Below are 25,495 nucleotides of genomic sequence, written 5' to 3'. Positions count from 1 at the left end.
CTGGACAACTGAGGAAATTGTATGAGTCCAGGGTACTTCCACAGGGAGTATTCATGATTTCCCTCCTTATTGCTGTAGGCAGTTTCCACTTAGTAAGGTGAAACACAGGGGTTTTGAAATATTGCCAACTAGCAGCCCTACATTTATTTTGTGATACATCATCTACTTTTATACAGAACTTCTGAGGAAATGACTGTAATATTTCTCTCAAATACTCAATACTTGCAACAACTGATTGTTCTAAAAATGTCATCTTTCAAAATCCTTTTACTCCAGACATATGAAAATTAAGTTTGAAACTTGAGACTTATTTTACAGGTAAAATTATAAAGAAGTGTCCCACACTGAGAATATTTATGTCTCAAATATTCTCTTATTATGAGAATATTATGAAACATGCAATGTTATGCTCCCAACTTCATAATTCATCCTTCTCTCTTGGCATCACTCTTTTGACTGTTCATGCTACTAAGACCAGGCTACCACTAGATCCTCTTTAATGAGATGTTTATAGGATTCCAATGAGCAATTTGCAGTAAATTGCAGCAAGTTTAGCTTAACCAATACACGTGTGAAAATTTCTATTGTATGTAAAAAATCCTGATTTTACACCACTGAACAATAATTTCTCAATAGTAAAGAAGGCAGAACTGTGAAACTGTAGACCTAAGCCACCACAAAAGTTAAGATGAAACGTGGTAAAGTGTTTTACCTCTGTATTTTTGCTTAACAATAGATTTAAAGCAATACTCTTGAAAAAGATTAGCAACAGAATCACTGGGAAAACCAACTCTACGGATGGAGCAATCTTGATTTATAAAAAGTCAGGCAAATACTAACCTGTGAGTTTGCCAAGAGTCCTCAATGAGTAGGATTTGCAGAAGCAGATCCAAATAAGGTCGAAGCTCGTATGTATATGAATATGCAACCTTAAATAGCAAAAATGCAGAGAATTCAAGACTGTATTTCTTTCAGGCATACGGATTACACAGTGCAATACAAAAATATAGCTGATTGATGTGAAGCTTGCTGTTTCAGGACAGGGAATTTTAAGGGAAATTTCCAGATACCACAAATGTTTGTTACACTAAAAACACATAACTCTGTCACTGCCAACTTCTTTAAAACTAGGCTTTGTATCAGACAAAACATTTCCCCATGAGTTTCTATCAGAATTGGTTTGAAAAAGTTAACATGAGGTACTACAGAAGCAACCTTGAAAAGTACCTTCAGAAAAACGAAATTATCAAACAGCATCTCCCACTGACATTGCTACTTGTAGACATTATTTAGACCTAACTAAGTGAAATAGCAGTAAAGCAATTTTTATTTTGACTCTTTATATGCTACAAAACAAAACACCACCACCACCAGAGCCAACAACACAACACAGTGTGATGTTTATGTGGGGTGGGGGGAACCCCAAGCCCACAACAGACTTGCAATGAGCCACCCAGGCTTTAAAAACCCTTTTATTTCAAGTGGCAAAGTATGGCTAACCTTATGCAGAGTACAAAGGAAAAACAAGTGCAAAACAAGGTTGTTTCTTGAGCCTAAAGCCAGGTATGTGTTGTAAAAGAGGACCTTATAAATGTATATAAAATAAACACAAGGGAAATCTTAAGAAATGATTCTAATTTTCCGTGACAGAAATGTTGAAGGTAACGTCCCTGCAAGATACATAAAGGTCATCCTGGCCCACCTTGTTCCATCCCTAACATTGCCTTTTTAATAGGACTTCGATACACAAGTGTAGAATCTTGAACCATACACATTTAAACCCTGATCTTCTTAGTTCTTTGTTGTTACCTGCCACAGAAGCTCACTGAGGACAGTGGAGGAGAACTGTGGATTCTCCCAGCAGCAGAAACGAAGCAGCTTGATGGTCTCTTCTGAATTGCTGCAATCTTCAATGATCTTCTTCACGTAACTAGTTCGCACAAACAAGATGTCTGCTACGTTCTGCTGAAGTGCCATTATAGGTTGAGATAAATTAGGATCACCGTAAGGGTTGGCAAGTGGGGGATTACCTAGAACAAGCAATTATTACTGATGAAAAGGTACTTAAATACTTTCAGCGTAGAGACAAAATGTAAGCTGCTGTAACTCATCAATAAAATCAATCAGAAGAAAACTTGTAACAGACCATTTGCTTTGCAAAATGTTAGCGTATGAAATAACTGAACCTTCTAGCTGTGAAGCTTGATACTTTCCACCCAAGTGAGCTACTTCTCAGCTAAGAGAGCAAGTGCAGTGACAACCAAAGCAGAACAGCTGTAGATTTCTACATATTCAAGAGGAGTTACTGAGAGTTTCCTCAGTGACATCTTCCTACCTCGAAAATTTGTGTGCTTCCCTGTTTGTGTAATACAGTCAAAATCTACCGAATTTCAGGACACTAAGTCTATTCAACTTCACTAGGTCATGGGAAAGGATTAAAAGGAGTATCTCTGGCAGAACAATCCAGTCAATCTCCGGAGTACAGACAAAAAATTCTCTCGAAAGAATCAACACGGACAAGTATTATTTTGTAGGCTTCATTTGTGTAAGGAAAGACTGCTGCTTCGCTCCTGATGTTTCCTGATTGAGTGCTGTTGTGTTATTGCTCAAGGTTGCACAGAATTTCAAGAGAGAACTTTTTAGATTAGGATGCTGAAGCAAAAAGAAATGTCTGCACGCAGGAATCGTAGCTAATTGTCCAACAGCAATCATATAAAGCGTGCTTTCCTGCAAAGCACTATGAGCAGAGCCAACACGCAATTCATTTTCACAGGTAGCTTATCTTGTCAGCAGGAGTCCCAAATCACACACTGAAAGCAGAGCCAAAACTGCCATAAGGTTCTGAAGCTTACTACAGCAGTAGTAGTAGCAGGGATTTTCAGTTTATTAACCTTACTATAGTATATTCTAGCCCACTGGCTTCATAGCCGGAAATGCTGATGAGTTTGCTATTAAATACCATCTCTACAAAATTCCTCATGGGGTTTTCCAAAATATGCTTAATATAGAACATACACAGGGTACACTCCCTGTATACTCAGTGCATCTCAAAAATAACTGCATACTCTATTCAATTTAGCTTGTGATGATACAGATTTATACTGTAGCCTACTAATATCTTGCTGATTCTTTTACACACAGAGTTTCTGGTTTCTGTTGTCTTTCCCACTGCAGCTGAGCACTTTGTGTATGTTTTCAGGAGATATCCACAAAGCAAGACCTCCTTACTGGCAATTTATATTAGTTACTTCAGACCTTGCTATAGTTTCCTGATAAGAGGAAAATCACAGGTTATTTTATTGTGCATTCAGTATTAAAAATCTCTGTATAACTCTCTGCTATCAGCTTAAACTATCCAAAAAAATCACCTCAATATTTTGTGTCGATACTCAGTGTATTTTTTCCTACATCACTTAAGAACATGTCAAGGACCAGAACGTATAACCTACCCTCCCTTTTTTCAGAAAGTGAGCATACCAAACCAGATTTGCCAGTAACAAGGCAACCAAGAAATCTGTCTTTAAATATGAAGATTTTTCAACATAGAATGGCAGAGACCATTTTTACAACAAATACAGTTTACGCTTAGTAACAATGTAAGCACACAAACTAGTGATATACTCATTTAAGAGGAACTGAAAGTTCACTGTACCATTGATAGAAGACTGCATGCGTGAGGACACATTGCAACAACGGATCAGTTGGGACACGACAGTGTACAGCTTGCCCAGCTCAGCATACTGGTATTTGATCGGAGGGCCTGGGCCTTCGTCCAGAGCCACAAGCATAAACGTTGCAGGAACATTCAGCTTCAGCAGCTGCGTCTTCTCTGCTACACCTTTACGGAGGAAGGCAAAAATGAACAAGCAAACTTATTTCTAGTACCCACAACATTTCTTTTTTCTTTGAAAAACAACTAGTGTTTACATGATTGGTAACTTAGTAGTTACTTTTACTTAGTTACTAGTTACTTGGTAGTTACTACTTAGTAGTACTTAGTAGTTACTACTTAATTACTTAGTAGTAGTTTCTATTATAGACCTCATTTTTGTGGGAGGGTAGGGTAGGGAGGGAGGGAATAGTGTAATAAGGAAATGGCATTCAGATTAAAAAAATCACGTTCAAGAAGAGTTGTAAATGATTAGAATTTTTAATAGTATTTAATCACGTAACTGATTTTTGACTTAATATCAAAGCCGCAGAGAAGCTTTTTGGGCAAAGGATTCATATTTTTTAGATGCTTTTATTGGGAAGCCAAAGACAGCATGAACATCCCTCACGAGGCAAGAATCCAAGACATATTCAACTGTGCCAGGTTATACCACGCATTTGCATGTGGGACAAAAACAATTTCTAGATGAACCACCTCTGCTCCCAATCCCACTGCAGGACTACCTTACACCTACTGCACAAACGCATACCAGTACATCAGGTATGTACTCTTCTCACCTCCTATTTTCTTCCTGATTATTATTATTATTTTTATTTTTTTAAAAATTCTAACTTTCCATACATTTACCCAAAGATTTTTCTTATTCTGAAATACAACTAGACCTTGGAGTGGCACGGGAGAAGTACAGAAGTATTGTAGCTTTTCCTGAGTAAGCAGTCCACATCCATACTCCATCCACACACATCCACCAAGCCTTCAATTAACAGCAGTAAGACTAGTGCAATTTAGCTGCCTTAAATCGCTATTTCATATTTATCTTGAATAAATCTAAGACAGACTGTGAGATCAGCCTGAGAGGTGAAATTATTCTCTGCAGATGTGCTCTTCTGCCTGGATTCTGACCATTATGAAAAATTAGTAAAGAAGGAGAGAAACTAGAGCAGAAGAATTACACCCTTCTTCTATATAACAACATTAAATCCACTCTTGGGGTCATGGATGGAACAATGCCTGACAAAGAACAGTTTAACAGAGCAAGTATAAGAAAATCACAGTACAAAATAGGTGAAATTAAATTAACATGATTAGCTTAACTTTTTGGATCCTCTTTGGTGATGACAGACTCACTTTTTAGACACCCTTTCAGGATTTTTGTAAGATGACTCTGATTTTCACTGGTATTTGGTAGAATATGCCACTTAAAAAGACAGGCATATAGTGACAAAGTTTTTCTATCAAATCTTCTATCAAATGTATCAATTTTCCAAAAGCATTTTGTTACTTATTGCCCTTTCAGTAGAAGCCTGTATTCCAGCTTGTGCTGAAGCCAGATACAATACAATATAATTTCCTACAGGCTAACAAAGGAAGCCTACGTTTCAGTCCATGCACTGCTGCACTGTACTGCACACTATCTTTAAAACCATCTTGTTTTAAAGGAATGACGGGGGAAAATCATTTCTTCAAAGAAATTAAGTACTTGAGCGGTATTCAACAAAAACAAGGAGCACTTGTTTATCAACAAGTTTATCACTTGTTTATCAAAAATAAGATATAAAATCAAATTCCTTTAGTGTGCAAAGACAATTTGAAGGGCTGCCAGAACCGTAGGTGCAGTATCCCTCCCTCCAGTATCCCTATATCCTGAAGCCACTTACCTGGGATCGCTGCACTTGCTTAGTGCGTTGCTACTTGCTTAGGGGATTGCTACTTAGGTCCCAGAACAAGCTAATGGAAAGCCAAGGTGATGAGGAAGCCCAGGGCACTCCATGGAGCCTCCCAGGGAACTGACGCACCCAGTTTCATCTTACTTGATACAACGGGGTGAAAGTAACTCCTGAATCATTATAAAAGGGAGAGTTCACTGGACTGCCGCTATGGAAGTGTTTCGTCACTCAGGCTATCAGGCGGGAAAGAGAGATAGAGGGGGCTGAAAGGTTGAGGGCTGAAGACCCTTAACTGGTACAGATGGTGGTACAGAGCTCTGCACTGAACCTGTGGCTGCCCTCTGCAATCTGAGGGCGTGAAACTATCATTTATTCTTCTGATCCACAGCTTAGGGCTCGTAATTGCTTCTCCTGAGGGCAAGTATATAAAGCAGCAATCTACCCACCCACCTGAGAAGTGGTTCAGCAGCAGCTGACTTTCAGTGCATTGGTAGGAGAAAGCACAGTTCAGTGCTTAAACTGAATGGGCAGAAGGCTGATCTCAGAATAAACAGCAAAAACGATCTTTGGAACAACTCCTGAAGATGCTACTGTCCATTTATCTTATTAACTTCTTAGGATACAAATGTTCTAGGCAAGGAATCTACAATCCAGAATTGGAGATAAGCTCAGCTATCCTCTTCAATCTAAATTCATTACTGATTTCATAATACTGGCTACACTTAAGACACATACCAAAAACTGGTGATGCTGGAAAGACCACAGCCAATATTTCATCTCATCACTACAAAAGCAATAATCATCTCATCTCACTTATGAAGTAACCTTGCCTTCCAAGATGCTCAGAACAAACCAAAATATTTATGTGCAACCATTCTCAATCTCTAATGCAATCTTTCATCACAAAACTTAGAATTCCAGACTTCAGGAAAATTTTTGTTGTTTTAAGCCTGGGAGAACCTTGCCTAAGCCTTCCCCTATTGCAAAAACATTGGCTTTTCTTGCTTGCTTGGAGGAACTACAACCAGAGAACTCCACTATCAGGTTATTAGGAATTCTTGCATTCTTTTACTTCCTCAGAAGTCTCCAATTAAAGCACTCTGGTGAGCAGCACTGTCTAACAGCATAAACAGATTGAGTTTAGGCTTCCAAGCGGCCTTTTTTTCTCGGCTTCCCTGTGAGGCTTTGCACGAAAGAGAGTCAAGTGTTTTGCGTTCATAGCTGCAAACTGAAGGAACCACCAAAGCGTTGGCTGTTTCTACTGACGGAGGAAATGGAGAGAATGGGGCACCTTTCTCTTTTTGAGCTACTGCCTTCCCTCAACTCTCTTCAAGAAGACCTAAAAGTTCTGGATGAAACAGTTTCCCCTGCTATTTCTTTCCACCCCCACAAACTCTCAGAAAGAGAGTTTCTCACTGCTCCAGACTTAATCTTCCAAGATATCCTGATCACAAAAGGCCAAAGTGTGAATAGAGACTCTCTAGAGAGCATTCACACTGCAGATGAGGAGGAGCACCAGATAAAGCAGCTTCTCCGGCCACGTTGTGGCTGAGGGCAGGGCTAGGGGAGCGCGGCGTGCTCACCCAGGTTGGCGTACATCACGAACAGGTTGAAGTACTGCTGCAGATGGCGCCCGTGCTCCGACACCTCCCTCCTCAGGAGGTTCAGTACCGCCCTCAGCAAGTGATCGCTTAAACTCAAGTTATCGTATGCCTTCAAAAAAAAAAAAATTAACAGGATTAACAAGACATCCCATAAAACATTTATTTAACTTGCACTTTCTATCACGGCAGAAAACAGAATAGTTAAAAGCTATGGGCTGCCCCATAGCTTTGGGAGGATCTCACACAGGCTCCAAAACTGCAGCAGCTGGTGAGACCTCTGTATCTTACACAAAACAAAGCTCTGACTAGATAATTAGCATTAATAGATAATAATTAATAGACTAGATAATTAGCATTAAGCTAATATCTCAGTAAGAAGTACGAGTTAATACACTCTTAAAAGACAACCAAACCCTACCTACCTACGTATCTTAAAATACCTCACAAAACACTGCTGAAGCATGTGTAGCTTTAATAGATCACAAATTTCTCTGCTGGATGCAGTTATTAAATTATTCTGAGGAAATAAGCGGAAGAACACAAATGAAAGAGGACAAGCGTCTCTCAGTAGATGTTAAAAAACCTTAAAAAATATGACTCAGCAAAGGGTCATAAGGCTTTATCTTTTAAATTTTAGTTCAGTGCAGAAAAAATTAGCATTATTTTGACAACTGCTGCATTAGGAATCTGTTTTTTTGCTCTGGCATTTCTAGATGTATCGAAGTAGTCAGTGCGTCTCCCTTTCCTATGCAAAGTTCTGATTTTTTAAGATTACAGTGTTGTAGGATTCCTGAAGGGAAAAATTAAGTAATTTGTTTTCCAATAAATAAAAATATATTAAAGAAAAACTTAATTTCCTTAAATAAACAAGTTAGAGTTGTAACTCACTGCTTTATTTTGTCTGTGTTTCGCACTGGTGACTAAACTGTACTAAATTCAAAGTTCATCCTACTAATTCTTGACAGAGATTTACCCCGAGGTGGAATAATTACAGGGCCAATACATCTCACACAAATCGGTACGTTTTCTCAGTCTGCAACGCAAAATAGACTGTACAGTTCCCTTGTTAACACCATGTTGCAACCACTCCACAACTAAACTTACATAGAGCACTTGAGTAAGAAATTTCAAACACTTCTTTTTTCAGCAAGAAAATGAAATACCTGACTGGAAGGTCCAGGAGAGGCAAAAGGTGAAGGACATGGTCCGTCTTGCAAGGAGAAATGTGCAATAAATACTATAAGCTTTGCAAACGCGCCCCTCACTTCAGCACTGGGGCATTCCAGGAGATACTCGGAGAAGCGGTTGGAAACGTTGAAGAGGACGTTGTGCGCGAACCAGAAGCGGACGTTCTTGCTGTGGCGGAGGAGGATGCAGAGCGCATCATACCTGCAACGAGCGGCCACAACTGAGACCGCAGCCACGCGGGCACGAGTGCCTGGCTAAGGTACTCCGCAAAATTCCCAGCAAACGCATCCACAAACTTTGATGGCGATCCACAAACATTGTTGCTTACAAAATGCTTACAATCACATCAATCAATTCCTACACTAGTAGGCTCTTAAAATCACTTATGAAAACGTACATCAACTGAAAACCAAATACTTACTATACTGCTTTATTTCTATCACCCCTTGGAACAATGAATGAATTACATCCTCTAAGCTCCAAACTAGAGAATCCCCAAGGGACTGACATATTTCACAAAGAAAACATTTATAATTGACCTGAAATTTGTTTTTTAACTCAGCAAACCACAAACATTCTGAATTTAATTCCAAATAGATAACCTCTAAGTTTTGCTCTGTCACTAGGTTCTCTTTCTTTATTCTTTTTTTGAAGAAAGACAAAGATATAGATTTAAGCTCCTTCTAAAACCGTATTTTGAAGATACTCAGATTTGAGAATGTTGGTAAGACTGGAAGAAGCTGAGCTCAACAGCTCATTTTAATGCTCAGTATTTTTTTTTTTTTTTTTTTTTGTTCAGGACTCTTCCCTCTTCCACGCACATTTTGACAATATACGGGGAGTGGCAACACACCAAAATGTCTTTTATTGCCTTATCTATAGAACTGGAAATTTAAAACAGAAACCAAACTTTAGAAACTCTTGTTAAAAGACACTATACCAATCACTTGCAGGCCCACGGACTATTTTCTTTGTATGAAATCCTGTGGTGAAGAGAAATCTAGCAGCAAGCTGAATGCTAATCATAGTTATTTCTTCTGCTTCAGGCAACAGATGATCTTGTCCTAAAGAAAAACCAAAATACTCAAATGTAGACAAAGCAAAACCATTTACTTTTAATAGTTCAACTAATTCTGGATTAGCATTTTGGTCTGACAGATTGTGTTCAAAGTTTAATACAAAATTTGGTCAAGGCAGCCTTCAGCTTAACTTGTCACTGTACTAAAGCTTGCATTTTCAGGTGATAAAATACAAGTAAAATATGTTTAATGCAGACCTGATTTTAAGACACCTTTCGGCATCTCAATTCTGAAAACTCCTCTAGTAGAAGAGTCCACCACTTAAATAAGATTAACATGATTTAGCGCATAAGCTGACTAAAACTTGAAATGATAGTTTATCAAAATGTTTTCTGCCAAGTATTCTGGCACGTATCATTAATGCACAGCCCAACAACAGATGTCCAGCTGCAGGAATCCAGAAAGACTAGAGCATTCACAGCAGAATGTACAACATTTTTTTCTGGCTAGGACACAAACTCTGGACAATACAATTAAAACTTTTGTTGGAAGAGATCAGAGGAAAATTACTGCAAGCGTGTACTAACCTGGAGGAGGGTTTAAGTAGACACTATTACAAGTAAGCAACTTCTTTATGAACTGGAAATATTCTAGACTGTACTGCATACGATTGTGCATGAACTGCACGTTCTGCTTCCGCACGCTTCGCTCGATGGCCGACGGCATTTTGATCTGATAGGGTTTAGTGGTGATAGCAAGTTCTGAAATATATTTTATTAGTTCATTGTCTTTGTCTATTGTGTCCATACGCTCATAGAAAAGAATATAAGCATTCCACCACCTCTTCTGACGCCTGTAGGACATACGCTTCATCATATGATCAAACACTTCTCCCATGTATTCTCCACCAAAACACTGATTTTTCATTTCTTCATCATCATCCATTTTACACTCTGTTACATCTCCATCATCAAATTTATACCACCGGTTTTTCTCACCATCTCCACCATTCCTCTGTATAATATAAGAGTAATAATGTCCACCACTGGCCTGACCACTGTGCACAAGGACACCAACAAGACGGTATTTTGTGCTCCCACAGTGTTCATTTTCTGACTGTTCATTTTGTATTATCTGGTTCTCGGGATTTACATCATCTCCTTCCAATTTAGCTACCCCCGCCACTGTATAAGGCTCCATGTCCAGCTCTCGTGGAAATTCGAAGTAATCATTGAACTTGATTGCACATTCCCGTTCCCAGTCATAGTCGAATCGTTTCAACTGGATTGCAAGAACTGGAGGCAACTTCTTAATCAACAAGCGTTTCACTGTATCAACCTAAAATAAACCAAGATGACATTTTAACAGTTATCACTTCTTAAATTTCCACACCAACCCCAACACCAAATTCAACATTTAAAGGATAATTGAACATGAATTAAAATCAACTTATTAGTAGAGCTGTAACAATACAATTGCATATAAGTTTAATACACAAGGAAACACTACCTTTTTGTTGCATTTTTCACAATGATATGCATTTGCACCTTCCAACAAGTCTCCTTTGACATACTGTTCCAAAGAATCAAGAAGGTTTTGGTGATTCCTTATATCTACGTTCAGAGTTGTGAAGGATTCCTCGCATTCGTACCTACAAATGCACAGATAGAAGAAAAAGATGTGTGCTCAACTGATGATTTTATGGGTGATACATAGCATCCTAGTGTCTAATTTTTGTTCAGGATTTGAAGTCAGCTTCTGTCAAAGAGACATAAGCAATAAAAAGGGAAGTATGCAATAAACACGAATACTTCAATTATTCTTTTGCCTACCTGATCTGATTAAAAAAATTATGTTCCCAAGAAAAAGAGCAGGAAATTGCTCTTGCACCTGCCAGAGATGGAATCTCACCTCCGAGGCACCACGAATGAAGCTCAAAGGGGCTGCATTAACAGCAAAGGCAAAGCAAACACCAACAAAGCAACCCCACAAAGCATTTATGTAACAAGGATCATATTACTTAATCCATTCAGACTTAGGATTGTTCTTTCAAATTTCAGCAAAAATCTAAATTTGCTTGAGTTCCACAGATATAAAAAGTGTTGATATACTTCAGTCTTTCAAATACAAGAGTATACACACAATAAGGAAGCTGTCATTAACCATACAGCTCGCACATCCACTTGGCAACATTCACAAGCTTTGAGAACCAAAGATCATTAACACACAAACAGGTTTTCCCTCATATGACATTGACCTCACAACAAATACCAAAATTGAAAGCCAAGGCTTCCAGACAAGTAGAAAATATATACACGTATTTCTTTAAGAAATCTCCTCCTAACTGAATGACACAGCTAGTAGACTATACATTATTCTTCAAGTGCAGATGAACTGTTCTCAAATAACTTCTCCATGATTTTGTCAAACAAGGAAACCTCCTTAATTGTTTTCATGAAAAAGGGAGAGATTAAACCAAACTATCCATGTCAAAGCAGCCTTTTACACTTCAGAAAAACTACATGTAGATTAAGCTCAAGTAATGAGAACATTCAGCATGATTCCTACCATGCTCCAGAAGTATGAGTTATGAGAGAACTGAATTCTCTGAATATTTAATTCCGAGAGAATTAAATTCTAAATTAGATGCAACATTCACAATATCACTTAAAAAAATCCAGTACTGAGGGCCTTCAGAAGAGCTACATACTTTATTTCCTTTCTGAAGGGGGTCACTAAACTATGCTTTAATCTTAACATTGGCTATTACAGTTCAGTAATAAACTCTAACCAAAAATGTTTAAAGCAATAACTATAGAGCCAGCTACACAGCTATATTACTCTAAATTGATATGTGGTCAGAAAAAGTTGTCTTTTCTCTATTATTTTTTTAATAAGGATTGCTCAATTCTTATTCTATTACCTCTGATATTGCCGATTTAGGGACAATAAACCTAAGATGTGATTTATGAGAAACTCAGTTCCAATACCTACATTTTAAGCTTGTAGAACTTTAAAACTCATACGGCCTTCTAATGACTGTGTGTTCTAGAAACAATTTCCCAATTTCCTTTTTTCTTGCGGTCTTCATCCGATTAGATTACACTGTCTGCACTCTGTATTTTCCAACCTGCACTAATGGTGGATTTCTTCACTAACATCATAGAAATTACATATAAAAGTGCCTTCGGTTCTCTAAAAAGATGGAAAATCCTTTCTGAATCTTTTTGCCCATTTTGTTTTCAACTATGCTTCATATTCAGTCTGTTAAGCAGAGGTAGTAACTGTAAAATATTTCAATGCACTTCAGTATAATACAGTGAGCATGAAGTCTGTAGCAAACAAAACTAACCGAACTAATTAATTAAAAAAACACCACATACATGCTCCTGATTCTTTACTCACTTTTATGAGGCTGCTTGACAGTATCTGCATTATATTCTTCCTATACAAACACAGATTGGTTTAAGAACAGAGAATCTTAACCTACTTACCGATGTGGGCATCCCTGACAAATCTTCTGATCAGCAAAGGAGCCTCCTAAAACTTTACTTAACATGGCCGGATGACCCAAAGCTTTTAAAGCTTCATCTAAACTGTCCACCAAGGAATTAAAAAATTCTAAAGCATCATGTTGTTCACGCAGATTTACAGGCTCACCCCAAAGTCTGAAAAGAAAAAAATACATTTTTGTCAGATATTTTAAATGTAAAATTTTAATTATCTCTTCTCTTTACTAGGTAAGACTAATGTTTTGTGATGGAGTACACCAAGTGGCCTTCTCTCCTTGCCACTTACCAACCAGTAACTAGTTCAAGAACGGCTGGAATTGGGATTTGCTGTGTTGCTTCAAATTTTGCTCTGCTAACAGACTTCCAGAGAATGGTGGCAAGGTTAAGACAGCAGATATAAAGCTGTACAAGTCCTGCTAATTAACATTTCTTCATATAATTATCATTTCCTCTACTACAGATAATTTTGCGGTATTACACTATTTCAGTGAACTGACAGCAATACTAAAAATAATTTTTAGTTATTTACCTAAATTGTTTCCAAAACCCTCTTGGCACATAGTATTGTAGTCTGGAAGCTGCTAAATGACCAAAAATAACTTGAAGATGCCTCAGAACTCCAATGTTGTACTCTTTTCTATCTTCTGTTTTACTGAGCGCTGGCTTGTCTTCATACTGGTGTGGATAACCAAATACATCATCTCGTGGGTCAACGTTGCTCTGAAAAGATTTTTTTTAAATACAATTATTTCATAAAAAGTGTTGCATACACCTGCCTAAAGTTTCCTGTATGTGTTGTTAATTGAGACATAGCAAAAGGAAGAGTGTATAACAAATCCAAGAGGCGGCATCTGCAAAGTCTATTACTTGTATCTCCTTCTCTGACAACAAGCCTACTCAAATAAGAAATATATACCCTCTTGTCTCCACTGCTAGCAGTACAAAAAGCAATTAGTAACTTAAATTTATAACCTTTCCATGACACAGCATTATGTTCCAAAGGTAACAGACAAATCGTACATAACAAAATTTACCTCATTGTCCTGCTTCTCGTCCCCAGACATGTCATCATCTACATCACTGCCTGTGCCTTCAATCGCAAGGATCCCATTTCTGATGGCTGGAATCATGTATAGCTGCTGAATGACAGAATTCATGTAACAAGTGGCACCAGCATTTTTTAATCCTACAAATCCCTTTGGTGGTCGAGGCCCAACAGGTGGTAGATACTCCCATTCAGTAAGCGCTTCACAAGCTACGAAAAAACAGCAGAAGACCATTAGAAAGCTACTTTATTATCAAAGAATTAGAGTATTACTTACGGTGCTGAAGACAATTCCACAAAAATCAAAATCAGTCTTAGCTTGTATCATACTGAAGTTTAATAAAACAAATATTCCCCTAGAAAGTTTAATTGCCAAAATCAACACAGTTTTACTAGTCATTATTCTGTTCTTAACAATGCATTACACCATTCTGTTTTATTGCTTAGCAAAGCTGGTAGGGAAAAACTCAGTATAATTATGTACTAAACAGAAGTTTTCCCTCAATGTCAGGAAATCATTTAGTTGGGAAAAAAAATAATGATAAAAAAATCAAAATCAGTTAGTAGTATGAAGCGAATTTAAATTACACGGCTAATTTCTAGCCACTCTACCACCTTATAATCTTTTTCGCATTGCAACATTTGACTTTTACCTCATTTTTCTTAGCAGGATACCAGGAGCAGTTTTAGATAATGCTACTTGTTTCACCTACGGTAGAGATTTTTCCTCCCCAGCCTCCTCCCTCAGACCTCTCACATCATTTCCAGGTACATTTACAGTCACAGGTCTGTCACACGAGCATGTTTCTCAGCTTCCCTACGCAAACAACCCTCATGTGGATGCAAAGTGTGCATGTGCATATAGGATATAGGTGTATAGGATAGCTTTCCTTAGGGCATGAAGCACAAGGAACACAGAAGTTTCCTCAACACATGTGTGCTCTCTCCTGTCTGACACCCTGGGAGGATATGGCTTTCTGGTAGGCTTTTAATAAAAGGAAATGGTATAAAATCTTTTTAATTGTGAGGTAATTAACAGAGTACTCTCCAATATGAAAAAGTGAAGAAAAAAAGTCTCACAGATAATGCACAAAAACTCACAGCACTGCCTCATACCAACAACCGGACAAGTGGCAGCAGGTATCATGACAGCGACTGGGCCTTTCTTACTCCCAATACCATTTCTACCTGCTCACAATTTTGCTAAACCACACAAATTGCAATATTCTGTGAGATCTCCCAAATCAGACTATTTCTCCTGATAATATTTTAACTAAAATTGTTAACTATCCTATTTACGGTTGGACAAAATATGTTCCGTTAGTTTGTTCAAAAAAATAAAATAAAAGAGGTCTTGTGTGCTTTGGTAACATGATCTTTGCATCACGGATGTGCCTTTTGCCATCCCTGTGAAAATCAGCCCAAATTTCATTTGCCCACAAGCGTCCGAAACACTGATATCATACTTGTGCACATACCACTGCAATTGCTATAATCCTCCTCCAGGGAGGAGGAGAAAGTTCATGACAAACGAGAAAGAATAAATACAATATTCAGATCAGCTAATAACTTAAGCACAACTTATACGTAACATAGACATTGAGTAAATATTGAAAAGAGATGGTTAAAAAATATTACATACTAGTGATTGCTGTACCTATGTAATACATTTCAGTCAAGGTGTCTACTATCTGTTTGAGATTTCGGACACATCCCACTGCTAGTGCGACCAGTAGCTCAAAGCCAGCGTTAATGGTGGCTGGTGAACTACAGACTGGTATGGCCTGCTCAGCAGGCAGTTCTCCATTCCTCATGTATTGTAAATAAACATTGGATGCAGGAAAGATGAAATCATCTATCAACTCCTGAAAGAGACAAAAGAAAATAAATTACCCGTTACCATAAAAATGCTTGCTATTTTATAACGGATTGGAAATTATTACATGAATAAATGTCCAAAAAATGAAGTCGTTCTTAGAAATATCAAGTGTTAGAACTGGGACTAGTCTGAGCTTTAGAATTTCAAATGCAGTAATTCCAAAGTGCTGCTTCCCCCGCCCCGCCATCTCTCTTATAGCATATAAATCTATACTATACTTAAGCATTAAAAAAATGCCAAACCAGTCTTAACTACAAAACCCTTTATCAATTCATTTTGAGGAAATGCAAAGGAAATGCTACTGATATTAAAACATCATGTATTTGCTTAAATATATCATAAACATTAATAGCACTAGGGAGTAAAGTGTGTGGTGGGCAGGCTGGAATATGGGATAAGGAGAGCAAGACTGCAGGATTATAACATATTCAGTGAATGCTAGAGACACCCATGAATCAAGGTTTTTTTTTTTTTTTAAACAGATAATTTTAAACTCTACTTAGAAGTCCTTGTCCAACAGTGCGATTTGTGGTCTGAAAACCACAGAAGGTACCAAATTTGAAGCTGACTTTCACGGATTCATAGCAAAGACCAAAAAAGGTAACAGCTCAGAAAATCTGCACTTACTTTAATGAGATTAGCACCTCCTTTTTCACAGCCAATATGGTATTTCTTTTCAGGTGTCTGGAATGCTAACAACTCTTTTGTTACTCCAAGGTGACCTTCTAAGATAGTTTCTTCAACACCTGTTTCCCCTGTTCTTTTTACTTCATCCTGTCATTTAAAAGAAAGGTAGGACACTCAAAACAACATACACCTTTAGAAAGCCTAAAGCTGTACTTTACAACAGGACAGCAAAAAACTTGTTTTTACCAAAACAGACTGATTCTGAAACTTACCCTAATCCTTTTAAGCCAGTCAATTTCATTATTGAGAAGAACTTCAGCATTGGGTACATTAATATTACTGTTGTAGGCATAGTTGAGAAGATGTCTTAAGAGAGTGAAGTAGTCTCCAGAATGCTTGGCTCTCTCTCTTGCAGTACTCTGTGCAAATCAAAAAAACAATAATTGTCATGTTTCTGATTTTAATGCAATATGAACATTTTTCCTAAACTGACAGTAAATATGAAGGGGGAACCAAAAGGAACAAGACTCTTTCTAGCCTTTTGAAAGCTAAACAACTTAGCTGCTAGTAAATAACACACTTGTTTCTGGACTATTTTTACCAGGGCTTTCTACATCTGAAGTGAGAAGTAACAGTACAATAATCCAGTATTCAAGAACTGCTAGCATGCAGAATTAAAAGCCCTGGCAGACCTATTCAAATGGGGCAACTTCTCTGCACTTCTCAAACTGTAGGTATCTCTGTGTGGGTTATTTTTTTTCCCCCTTTTTTAAAAAACTTCAAGGATACCATTCTCTGAAAATCAAGCTCTCTCATTATTCACGCTCTTACCAGAACATTTATTTATTCACGCTCTTATCAGGACATGCACAGAAGTTCCTTGTCATACTCAAATCGATACTGACTGTGCTGCCACAACATAGGTCAGAAGAAACTCTTTATTTTATTGATGTCGTTATTTAATGACAATTTGCCTGTTCTTGTAGATACTGTGTCTTACTACTTTCACAGCTGTACTGAAAACCTTTACCTCTAGGCACTTACCCCTAGAACAGTAAACAGCAGGGTTATGAAGAAAAGGAGAGGTCTCTGTCCCATACAACACCTGGTAGCCATTAAAAAGAATTGCTCCTGTGCCATCTGACGAACAGTTCTGAAAAACATCATTTAATAAAAAATATTACATGCAATCTCCCCAGCTAAAAGCATACTCAAAAAACCTTGAAAGCTGTGCTTATCTGTTGCTATTGTGCTATTTTAGAATATGGTGGTAAACAGTACATAAGAAACGGCGATATTTTCATTCTTCAAGGTTATTCATTTGCTTCTCTTTGTAGATTTACTTTCAAGAATATTTTAAAAATGGAATTATTTGCATAATCTGTCCCCAAACTAAACAGGAACTTATTAGCACCTAGCCACAAACCCACAAAACTACCTGTCAACATTGCACAACCAACATGCAATACTAAACCCTAAATAAATGTATACGTATTTTTCTTTCTAATCACTGATGAGTTGTGTCTGAAAAATAAAATAAAATAATCCCAATAAAAACACTTTTCCATATTCCTGAAGCAGTTTGCTAAGTATCTCTAAAGTGATCAAAATCAATCACTAGGAAGAAATGAGAAACAAGGAGTCCCCTGAATATTCAAGTGGTGGGAATTAAAACTGGGAGAAAGTTTCCATTTAAGAACTTCAACCATCCAGTTATCTTGCACTGAGAATGGAAATCTTAAGGGAAAAAGAACTAAGGTCTAAGGCAAAACCTATTCTGTAAGTCATACCCTAACTGCCTTCATATACTGTACCTTGTGAAAAGGGCTTGAAATAGCTCTGCTTAGGAGGAGAAAAAAATGAATGTCCTGACATACAAGAAACTGGAGTCTTTTTGGTGTGGCTGTCACTCCATCCTGCCCTTGGGGTTGCCGTGAAAGGCGCGTCTAAGCATCTCGTTTCCTTGAGAGTATCTCCAAGTACGGCTGGTTGCGCTCCACAGACAGGCAAGAACGTCCTTCTGGGGCAAGAGCGAAGCCGCAGCTTTGCAAAGCTGGCCTAGCATCCTGTCTCTGGGATCCATCTGGATGGGTATCTACACGGATAGGGTATCCATATCCTATCCGTGCCCTCACAAGGAGGGGGAAGCGCGTAGCCCTACTTCTCCCAAACGCTCCCTCCGCTTCTCACAATGTGCGGCCCAACGCGACCACCAAAAGCCGCATTTAACAGTCCTCGACGGACAAATTCATGAAAGACTATCTCCAAACTGAAGGTTTACATTGCTTAAATACTATGCCCAGCAAGTCCTTACACTATGAAAGGGAATAAAAAAACCTGTTCTCTATTTCGTCTCCCCTCGCTACTTTGGATTTTGAAGGTCTCTGTAGCATTCCCCTCCTACCGTTTCTCCCTCCTCCGACACAAAGCGCCCCAAGCTATTCAGCTGTGCCTCGGAAGGAAACTGTTTCAGAGCTTTCATCTCCCTTGTTGCCCTTCTCTGATCTTTGCAAGTTCTACATTGCACTGAATTGCAGAAGACTGTGGGATGAAGGGCACCTGCTTTTTTTTTTTTTTTTTTTTTTTTCCTTCCCCTTTGTTAATAATACATTACATTCTATGGGATATGACTGCTGAGCTGCTGATTTCCTAAAGCTTCTTCCAGGAAACTCTTTCAAGCTGCAAGCCCTTTAACTGCTTGGAATATACCACACGGATACTTGTGTGGTACTCCATACGGAATGGAAAAAAAAAAAAAAAGAAAAAAATTCTTAAAGCGAGAAATGCAACTCAGGAAACACATACTTCTTGCTTTCACATCTGAGGTGAACATATGCTCTAAGGTGTACATGTTATTTGAACAAAAGCATCGTATTTGTGAGGCTGTAACAATCTGCTACTTAACAGGATGGGCCTAACTCCTGTAAGGGAATGGTAGGAGGGATTCAGATGCCTCTACACAGGGATCCAGCACCACTTTAGACATCGGGAGAGCTAAATAAAGTTGGCAGGCAGGATGAACTCATGCACCTGTAGAGGCAGCTGGTGGCCAAATGCTTCCATTAAGGGATCCCGAATCTCACCTCATTGGTATCTCCAGGATTTCTATTCTGCAAACTATACAGAAGTATCAATGTATTTGAGTGTCACAACTTTTCATAGGCAGTAACAGTTCTTACGCCACTTCTTTTTTTTCAGACATGTAACAGCCATGTTGGACATGTCTGACATTGCAAGCCAACACTTCTGGCTTCCAGGACTACTTGGAGCTACATTCAATTATCTACTATTTACTAATCCTCTACTATTTACTAAGCCAATCTTGCATTCACAGCTTGTATGGAGAGGTGTGAGCCATTCTTTCATTCAATGAATTCAGCTCATTTCCCATTCTGGGGGAGAAAGGAATCAAAGATAAGGGGCTTAGCAGCAGTCTACTTGAGAGAATCCCTTGAAAAAAGATATTTCCTCCAAGAACAACAAATAAACACCATTCATTAATGCTGCTACATTACTTTTGAAGGACAAAAGACTAAAAAAAGTGCTATTACCAGATTGGCTATCATGACAAGAAAACATGTGAAAAGAGAAGCCCCAGCTTGGAAGCAAATTTAGTTTCTTCCAATACATCAGGAAGGGAAGTGAGTCAACTATTCACCAGGCATCATGATATGAAACAACTGTAGTCATATTTCAACCCTCAAGTTTCAAGCCACCAAGAAGATTCGCCACTGGAAGGGACTGGCAAAGTCATGACATTTTTTCCGCATCTGCACATGCAGATTGTAGGCCTGGCTAGAAAGGCTTTCAAGCTCAGTCACAAACTGTTGGAGGCAACGGACTGGCGATTCATCTCAAACAGGATAAGGGAATTCAGAGCTAACGTGTTTAGCATTTATAGATGTAAGAGCTCCCATTCTGAACCAACAATTCATTCCTTTGTGAAAATATGACCAAAAATGGGGAAATCAGCACAAAAAGCAAAGAAGTTTTCAAAGACGGAAGGAGCAAGAGTATCCGTTGTTGACTTAGATCATCACTGGCACTCTCAGATTTGTCCCTGCCGCACGTCTGTAGGACCAACCGCCTCACGCAGGCGTTGCAGAAACGGCTAAGCCCAGAGAGAGCGCTGGGCAGAGCGCCGACCTGCCGCCCCAGGCCTGCTCGCCAGGCCGTCCTGGGCCCCTTCCCCACATCCAACGTGGCCGTGGGGGCACAGGGCGCCAGCCTGGGAGCCCCAGGGGCCAGCTCCTCACAACATGCTGCAGGGCAGATGAGGATCCCAACCTGGTCACTCTGATTCAGGAAAATCAGAGGATTAAAACAGACCTTCCCGTCTCCTCATATTGCCAGCACTGTGTCTTGCCTTTACTTATCCCCGAAGGAGAAAGAACACGTTTTGTAGAACTTTACCGTAAGTCATCTAAATATCCTAATTTATCAAGTACTGCATGATTTATGGGAAATATAGAGCACCTAGTGTTTTATTCTATATAAATTAATCTGAAGACACAAACAGCACCTTATAAGGTATCCATGTGCTTTGATCATGTGCTGCTTACAGCATACAGAAGGCTAGACTAAGAAAGCTACCACTTTAGAATAGATTGCACATTTGTATTGCTAAGGTATAAATTAAAACAACTGCTAGTGACAACTTATTATAAAAATCTAACACATATGCAAAATAACAGAATTGCACAAAGTTCAGCAAAAGTTTAACACGGTGTCAATTTTGAACAGGGTCACCCTAAAAGAAAAACATTAAAATAAATCAGTGAATTATGTTTAGGCTTTGTAGTCATTTCAAATTGTAAAATTATTCCATAAAACAATCGTAAATTCATTCTGTGATAATACATGTGACACAAAAACAAAAACTTACTTGCTGTGACAGTGCAATAACAAATCAATGATAAATGTCTGCCATGCCTTTTCTTTACTGAGAGCATCCAGTGCCGTTGGAATCAGAGCAAAGCACAGGGTCATCACCTCCAGTGCCTCACAGCAAACTTGCTCATCCTCCATGTCTGGCTCATTCCCTGCATTTGTCTGTGAAAATAAGAGAGCATGAACTGTGCGTGGGGACGAAAACAGAGAACCCCGATGGGCTTCCAGGTGACTTCTACATACAAACACAAACTAGGAAGTTACATACTAAGTGTTATTATTAATGTCACTTCTTTTTACACACTCTACTCAAACAGGATTCAAAGCACTATGGGGGACGACCTAAATTTCTAGTACTTTTGTTTGTTTTTCAAAGCAAATTTCAGGGCACCAACTTAAGATGCTGTAATTAAATGGGAAGGTTGTAAGCAAAAGTTACATGTCTTAGTCTTGTTAAATTTTTAAACAAGAGGATGATTTCTATTCTGCTCAGAATCTAGAGTTTAAAGCTTTGAAAAGTGCTCCTCTTCCAGCCTAGCTAGGCTGTAGCGCTGTACAACTCAAGAAATATCATTTTACAATTCTGATATTCAGACTTGACTTAGCCAACATCATTTTGACACTGGCAGAATTTATTCAGCACTTCACTATGTTTCAAAAATAAAATGTGAAAGAGCTGAACCAGATTTAGAGCGGAGCTGCGCTGGTGACTTTTGAAAGGTAACATTTCCAGTTTGGATATAAATTATTCTTTCCATCAAAAACTCAAATTAAATGAGTTGATTCGGGTACATTTTCCCCAACCAATCACTTGGAGAACAAAAGCCCCAAGCAGGCGAGGAGAGCTTCAGAACGCAGCAGAGACCTGGCTGGAAGGCACCTGCAGAAGACACGAGTGTCTCTCAGGCTGGTGACAGGCTCTGTTTCGTCTCGGCGTGACTAAGATGGGAGAAGGTCACTAGCTACAACGGGCAGACCTGGCTTCTCTGACAGGCCTAAAGATACGCAAGCAAAAGCCGAGTGTTTCCAGCAGTTCAAGAAGGCACCTGCTGTGCACTGCAGAAGAAGAATTATTTCTGCAGTGGCGCATGCATCTAGAGGAAAGGCAAAGAAAGCCTTGTATTACTCTGCACTTAGCACAATTTGACCGGTCTTTTAAAAGAAACTGGTCGTCTTAGAAGAAATTAAGCATCTTTGAGGAATGACCAGTAACAATGTTCATACAAACCACTGATACACTTTTCTCCAAGTGAGGCCAGCGCTTTGCAAAACTTAAATTCTACCTTAAGACTTGAAAATATTTTTTATAAAATTTAACTGTGCCATTTCTAACCAGAAAGACACAAAAGACAAAACGAAGCAAGACAGTGACATCAGAGTGGAAAAGCCTCATTACCTCTAAGAAAAGAGACCTGGTAAGTTAGGCATGTCTAACAGGAGACTAATGTTTTAAACATTACATATCAACAGCAGTAACCGCTGTAGCAAAACCAGGGTCTCAGTGCAGTCCAAAGAGAAGCAATCATAGCTAAACAGAGTATTTTTAAGTCACACAAAGGGAAAACACCCTCCTGTATCGCCCTCAAACAACTAGATCATTGAGCCGAGAAGGAAATAAACTTGGTCAGGTTTAAACCTAGGCATACGCAAGGTACACTGCCAAGTGTACCAAGAACAATATTAGTCACTATGTAGGGAGATGAGAATCACACAAAGAATTTTATTTGGTTGTGGTCCTCTCCCTTTAGTACGGGGAACTTCATTACCTGCATTTTCTCTGCTACACTATTGCACCTTACATACACATCAAAATCTGTAGATGTGCAAATTATATTCCTCAAGAAAAAAAAAAAATACATCTCATGAAAAAGTCATTCTAGTAGCAATGAGAGCAGAACACTTAAGACAAGCAGCTGTTTGTCTTAAGCTGGCTAAATTAACAGATGCTGATTTTTTCTCAAGTATTTTTTACTAATTTATTAAGCACCACAACTTACACACCAAGAATACAACATCTCAGCATCCTTTCTCTTCTACTATCAGGCACATGTTTATCAGTATTACTCTTATTGGTCTTATAAAATCAGGGTGGGGTATTCAGAGAACACAAATTTTTCTTTGTTATTTTTAATCACAGTCAAAATACTAGTTAACAGTAAGCAACTCATTTGTTATGCGCAAGGTTTGCAATGACTTATTGAAATATACCCCAAACTATGTGTGTAAACTGCATGTTAAATTATTAAGATTCAGAGTTTTGATTTTATATATGTGTATATTATATAATATGATATTTTATATATATATGTATTATTTTATATATACATACACACACACAGATATAAAGAAAATAAAGCCCTACAGTAACAACAATGATCTAGTTTTACCAGTGCTTCACTGCTGGTTTCAGACAAATAATTGCTCATGTTTTTCATTCCAGATTGCACATCTGTAGAATAGACCTTTTAAGTTCAAAGACTACAAATATTAGTACTGCAAGAAGTGCTTAAGTTTCATATCTGAATATAAATACGCTAGAAACACCTTGTAACAATCAACAGTATGGTTGCATTTTAAACTGACACCAGATCAAAGCTAGAATTAAACAGTGATTAAGAACAGCTAATTGCACCAGAATATTCAACTACAGTGTGACAGTCGAGACATCACGCTAGACTCCACAACATGTTCCCACCAAGACAACTACTTAAAAGTTCGTTCCACTCAGTCTGAACTAGAAAAGCTTTTGTTTAGGAATCCTTACCTTTTCATAGATTTTACTGATTTCTTCATTTGAGCTGAACACCAGCTGAACTGACCCACATCCCGATGCCCAGACGATTTTTTGCACTGCTCTGATAACACAGATATCCGGGATGTACTTTGATGCCTGAGAACAAAGACATAAGCAAGTAATGTTAGCATGAAATCTAAATCCTTAAACTATTAAATTTCATTACACATATAAAGCTTAACAACAAGAATTTCTCCTAAAAAAAAGGAAAAAAAAAAAAGGAAGTTGTTTAGAAGTTACTATATAGATTTTAAAACAAGTGAGACTATCCACAGACCTTGCATTTTATGAACCACAGAATCATTCTTCACTATTTCAGGCAATGTCCGAGTTAGCATCTAATGGTTTGTATAATGCACTGCATGTACTCATTACAGAAAAAATCCTATAAAAAAGCTTTCTGGGAAACCAAACCAAATTGTGTATGATGCATCAAAGCAGTCTAAAAAACTTTAGGAATTCTTGTTCACTTAGGTATTTCAGTCCTTGGCTTCTAATCCCACCTGAACAGAGTAACAAATCCTTAAAATTCTTCTTTAAGGCAGAAAATTCAATCAATTAACTTACTGAATAGTGCCTTGGCTTGAAGATGATTGTATTTTCTTTGTACTTTGGCCATATTATACAGATTATAAAATCACTCAAGTCTACTAAGTGACAACTGCATGCAAAAGTAAAGAAATTTTGGAACACCTAAGTAGGGGATGGCAAGCATATTCACAACAGCTAATGCAAGCCAGCACCAAAAAAGTGTCCATTTCCTAATTTAGGCTCATAGAAGTCACACTTAGATCAGCTAAATTAAAGGATATCGTTCAAAAATATTATATTCCAAAACTATCTTGAACTCTTGAGAAAAGTACTTAGAATTTAATTCCCTTTTTATTATACAAAATGTATTGTAGTAGCAAGACATGTATATATATATAGCTAAGTACAGTAAACATTAAAATAAGCATTCTGCTTTTCCATGTTTTCATTTTATATGAAAACAACCATTAAGTATTTGTCCAGAATTTATCCAGTAAGTCCAGAATTTGATGACTTCTTTCTTAATGCACGTCTCAATATAAAACCCAGTTAGAATCTAGGCAAAAGTAAGCATCAGTTATAATACATAACTGTGTATTATTATAAAACAGCTGTGTTTTTCTTCTCCATGCAATATAAATTTAGCAAACACAAAGTCACTGTAATATTCCTTAGCAACCAGTATTTTCTAAAAATGAAGTGGCGAGAGAGCAGGGCTAGTGCTAGATACCAAATGTTATGTATTTGTTTGACACTAAGTACATTACTCCTCTTTGGAAGAATTAAAATTTCAGATTAGAAGATAAAAGAGAATCTATCAAGCTGCTTTTCAAGATGCAGCAACTCA

The 25,495-nt window shown here is 38.1% G+C and overlaps 1 protein-coding gene across 2 annotated transcripts in view; it reads right to left on the bottom strand.

Moving 5' to 3' along the window:
• Window positions 1-25,495, bottom strand: part of USP9X (ubiquitin specific peptidase 9 X-linked) — a 76,206-nt gene that overhangs the window by 6,000 nt on the left and 44,711 nt on the right. The window contains exons 24-40 of one of the 2 annotated variants that reach the window (XM_026042839.1): window positions 24,088-24,213; window positions 21,319-21,485; window positions 17,478-17,586; window positions 16,706-16,852; window positions 16,434-16,580; window positions 15,570-15,792; window positions 13,917-14,137; window positions 13,412-13,602; window positions 12,865-13,038; window positions 10,880-11,021; window positions 9,958-10,708; window positions 9,292-9,415; window positions 8,327-8,552; window positions 7,143-7,272; window positions 3,653-3,838; window positions 1,810-2,030; window positions 841-929 (exon numbers count right to left, since the gene is read on the bottom strand). In XM_026042839.1, the coding sequence (XP_025898624.1) occupies window positions 841-929; window positions 1,810-2,030; window positions 3,653-3,838; window positions 7,143-7,272; window positions 8,327-8,552; window positions 9,292-9,415; window positions 9,958-10,708; window positions 10,880-11,021; window positions 12,865-13,038; window positions 13,412-13,602; window positions 13,917-14,137; window positions 15,570-15,792; window positions 16,434-16,580; window positions 16,706-16,852; window positions 17,478-17,586; window positions 21,319-21,485; window positions 24,088-24,213 (3,374 nt within the window). The remainder of the gene's footprint in view (window positions 1-840; window positions 930-1,809; window positions 2,031-3,652; window positions 3,839-7,142; window positions 7,273-8,326; window positions 8,553-9,291; window positions 9,416-9,957; window positions 10,709-10,879; window positions 11,022-12,864; window positions 13,039-13,411; window positions 13,603-13,916; window positions 14,138-15,569; window positions 15,793-16,433; window positions 16,581-16,705; window positions 16,853-17,477; window positions 17,587-21,318; window positions 21,486-24,087; window positions 24,214-25,495) is intronic. The other variant, XM_026042840.1, reaches the window with a different exon arrangement.

This window comes from Nothoprocta perdicaria, unplaced genomic scaffold (genome assembly GCF_003342845.1).
Source record: "Nothoprocta perdicaria isolate Ctin4 unplaced genomic scaffold, notPer1 scaffold_315, whole genome shotgun sequence".
Taxonomy (NCBI): Eukaryota; Metazoa; Chordata; class Aves; order Tinamiformes; family Tinamidae; genus Nothoprocta; species Nothoprocta perdicaria.
Note: the sequence above shows the minus strand (reverse complement) of the source record. Positions and strands in the feature narration are given on the sequence as shown.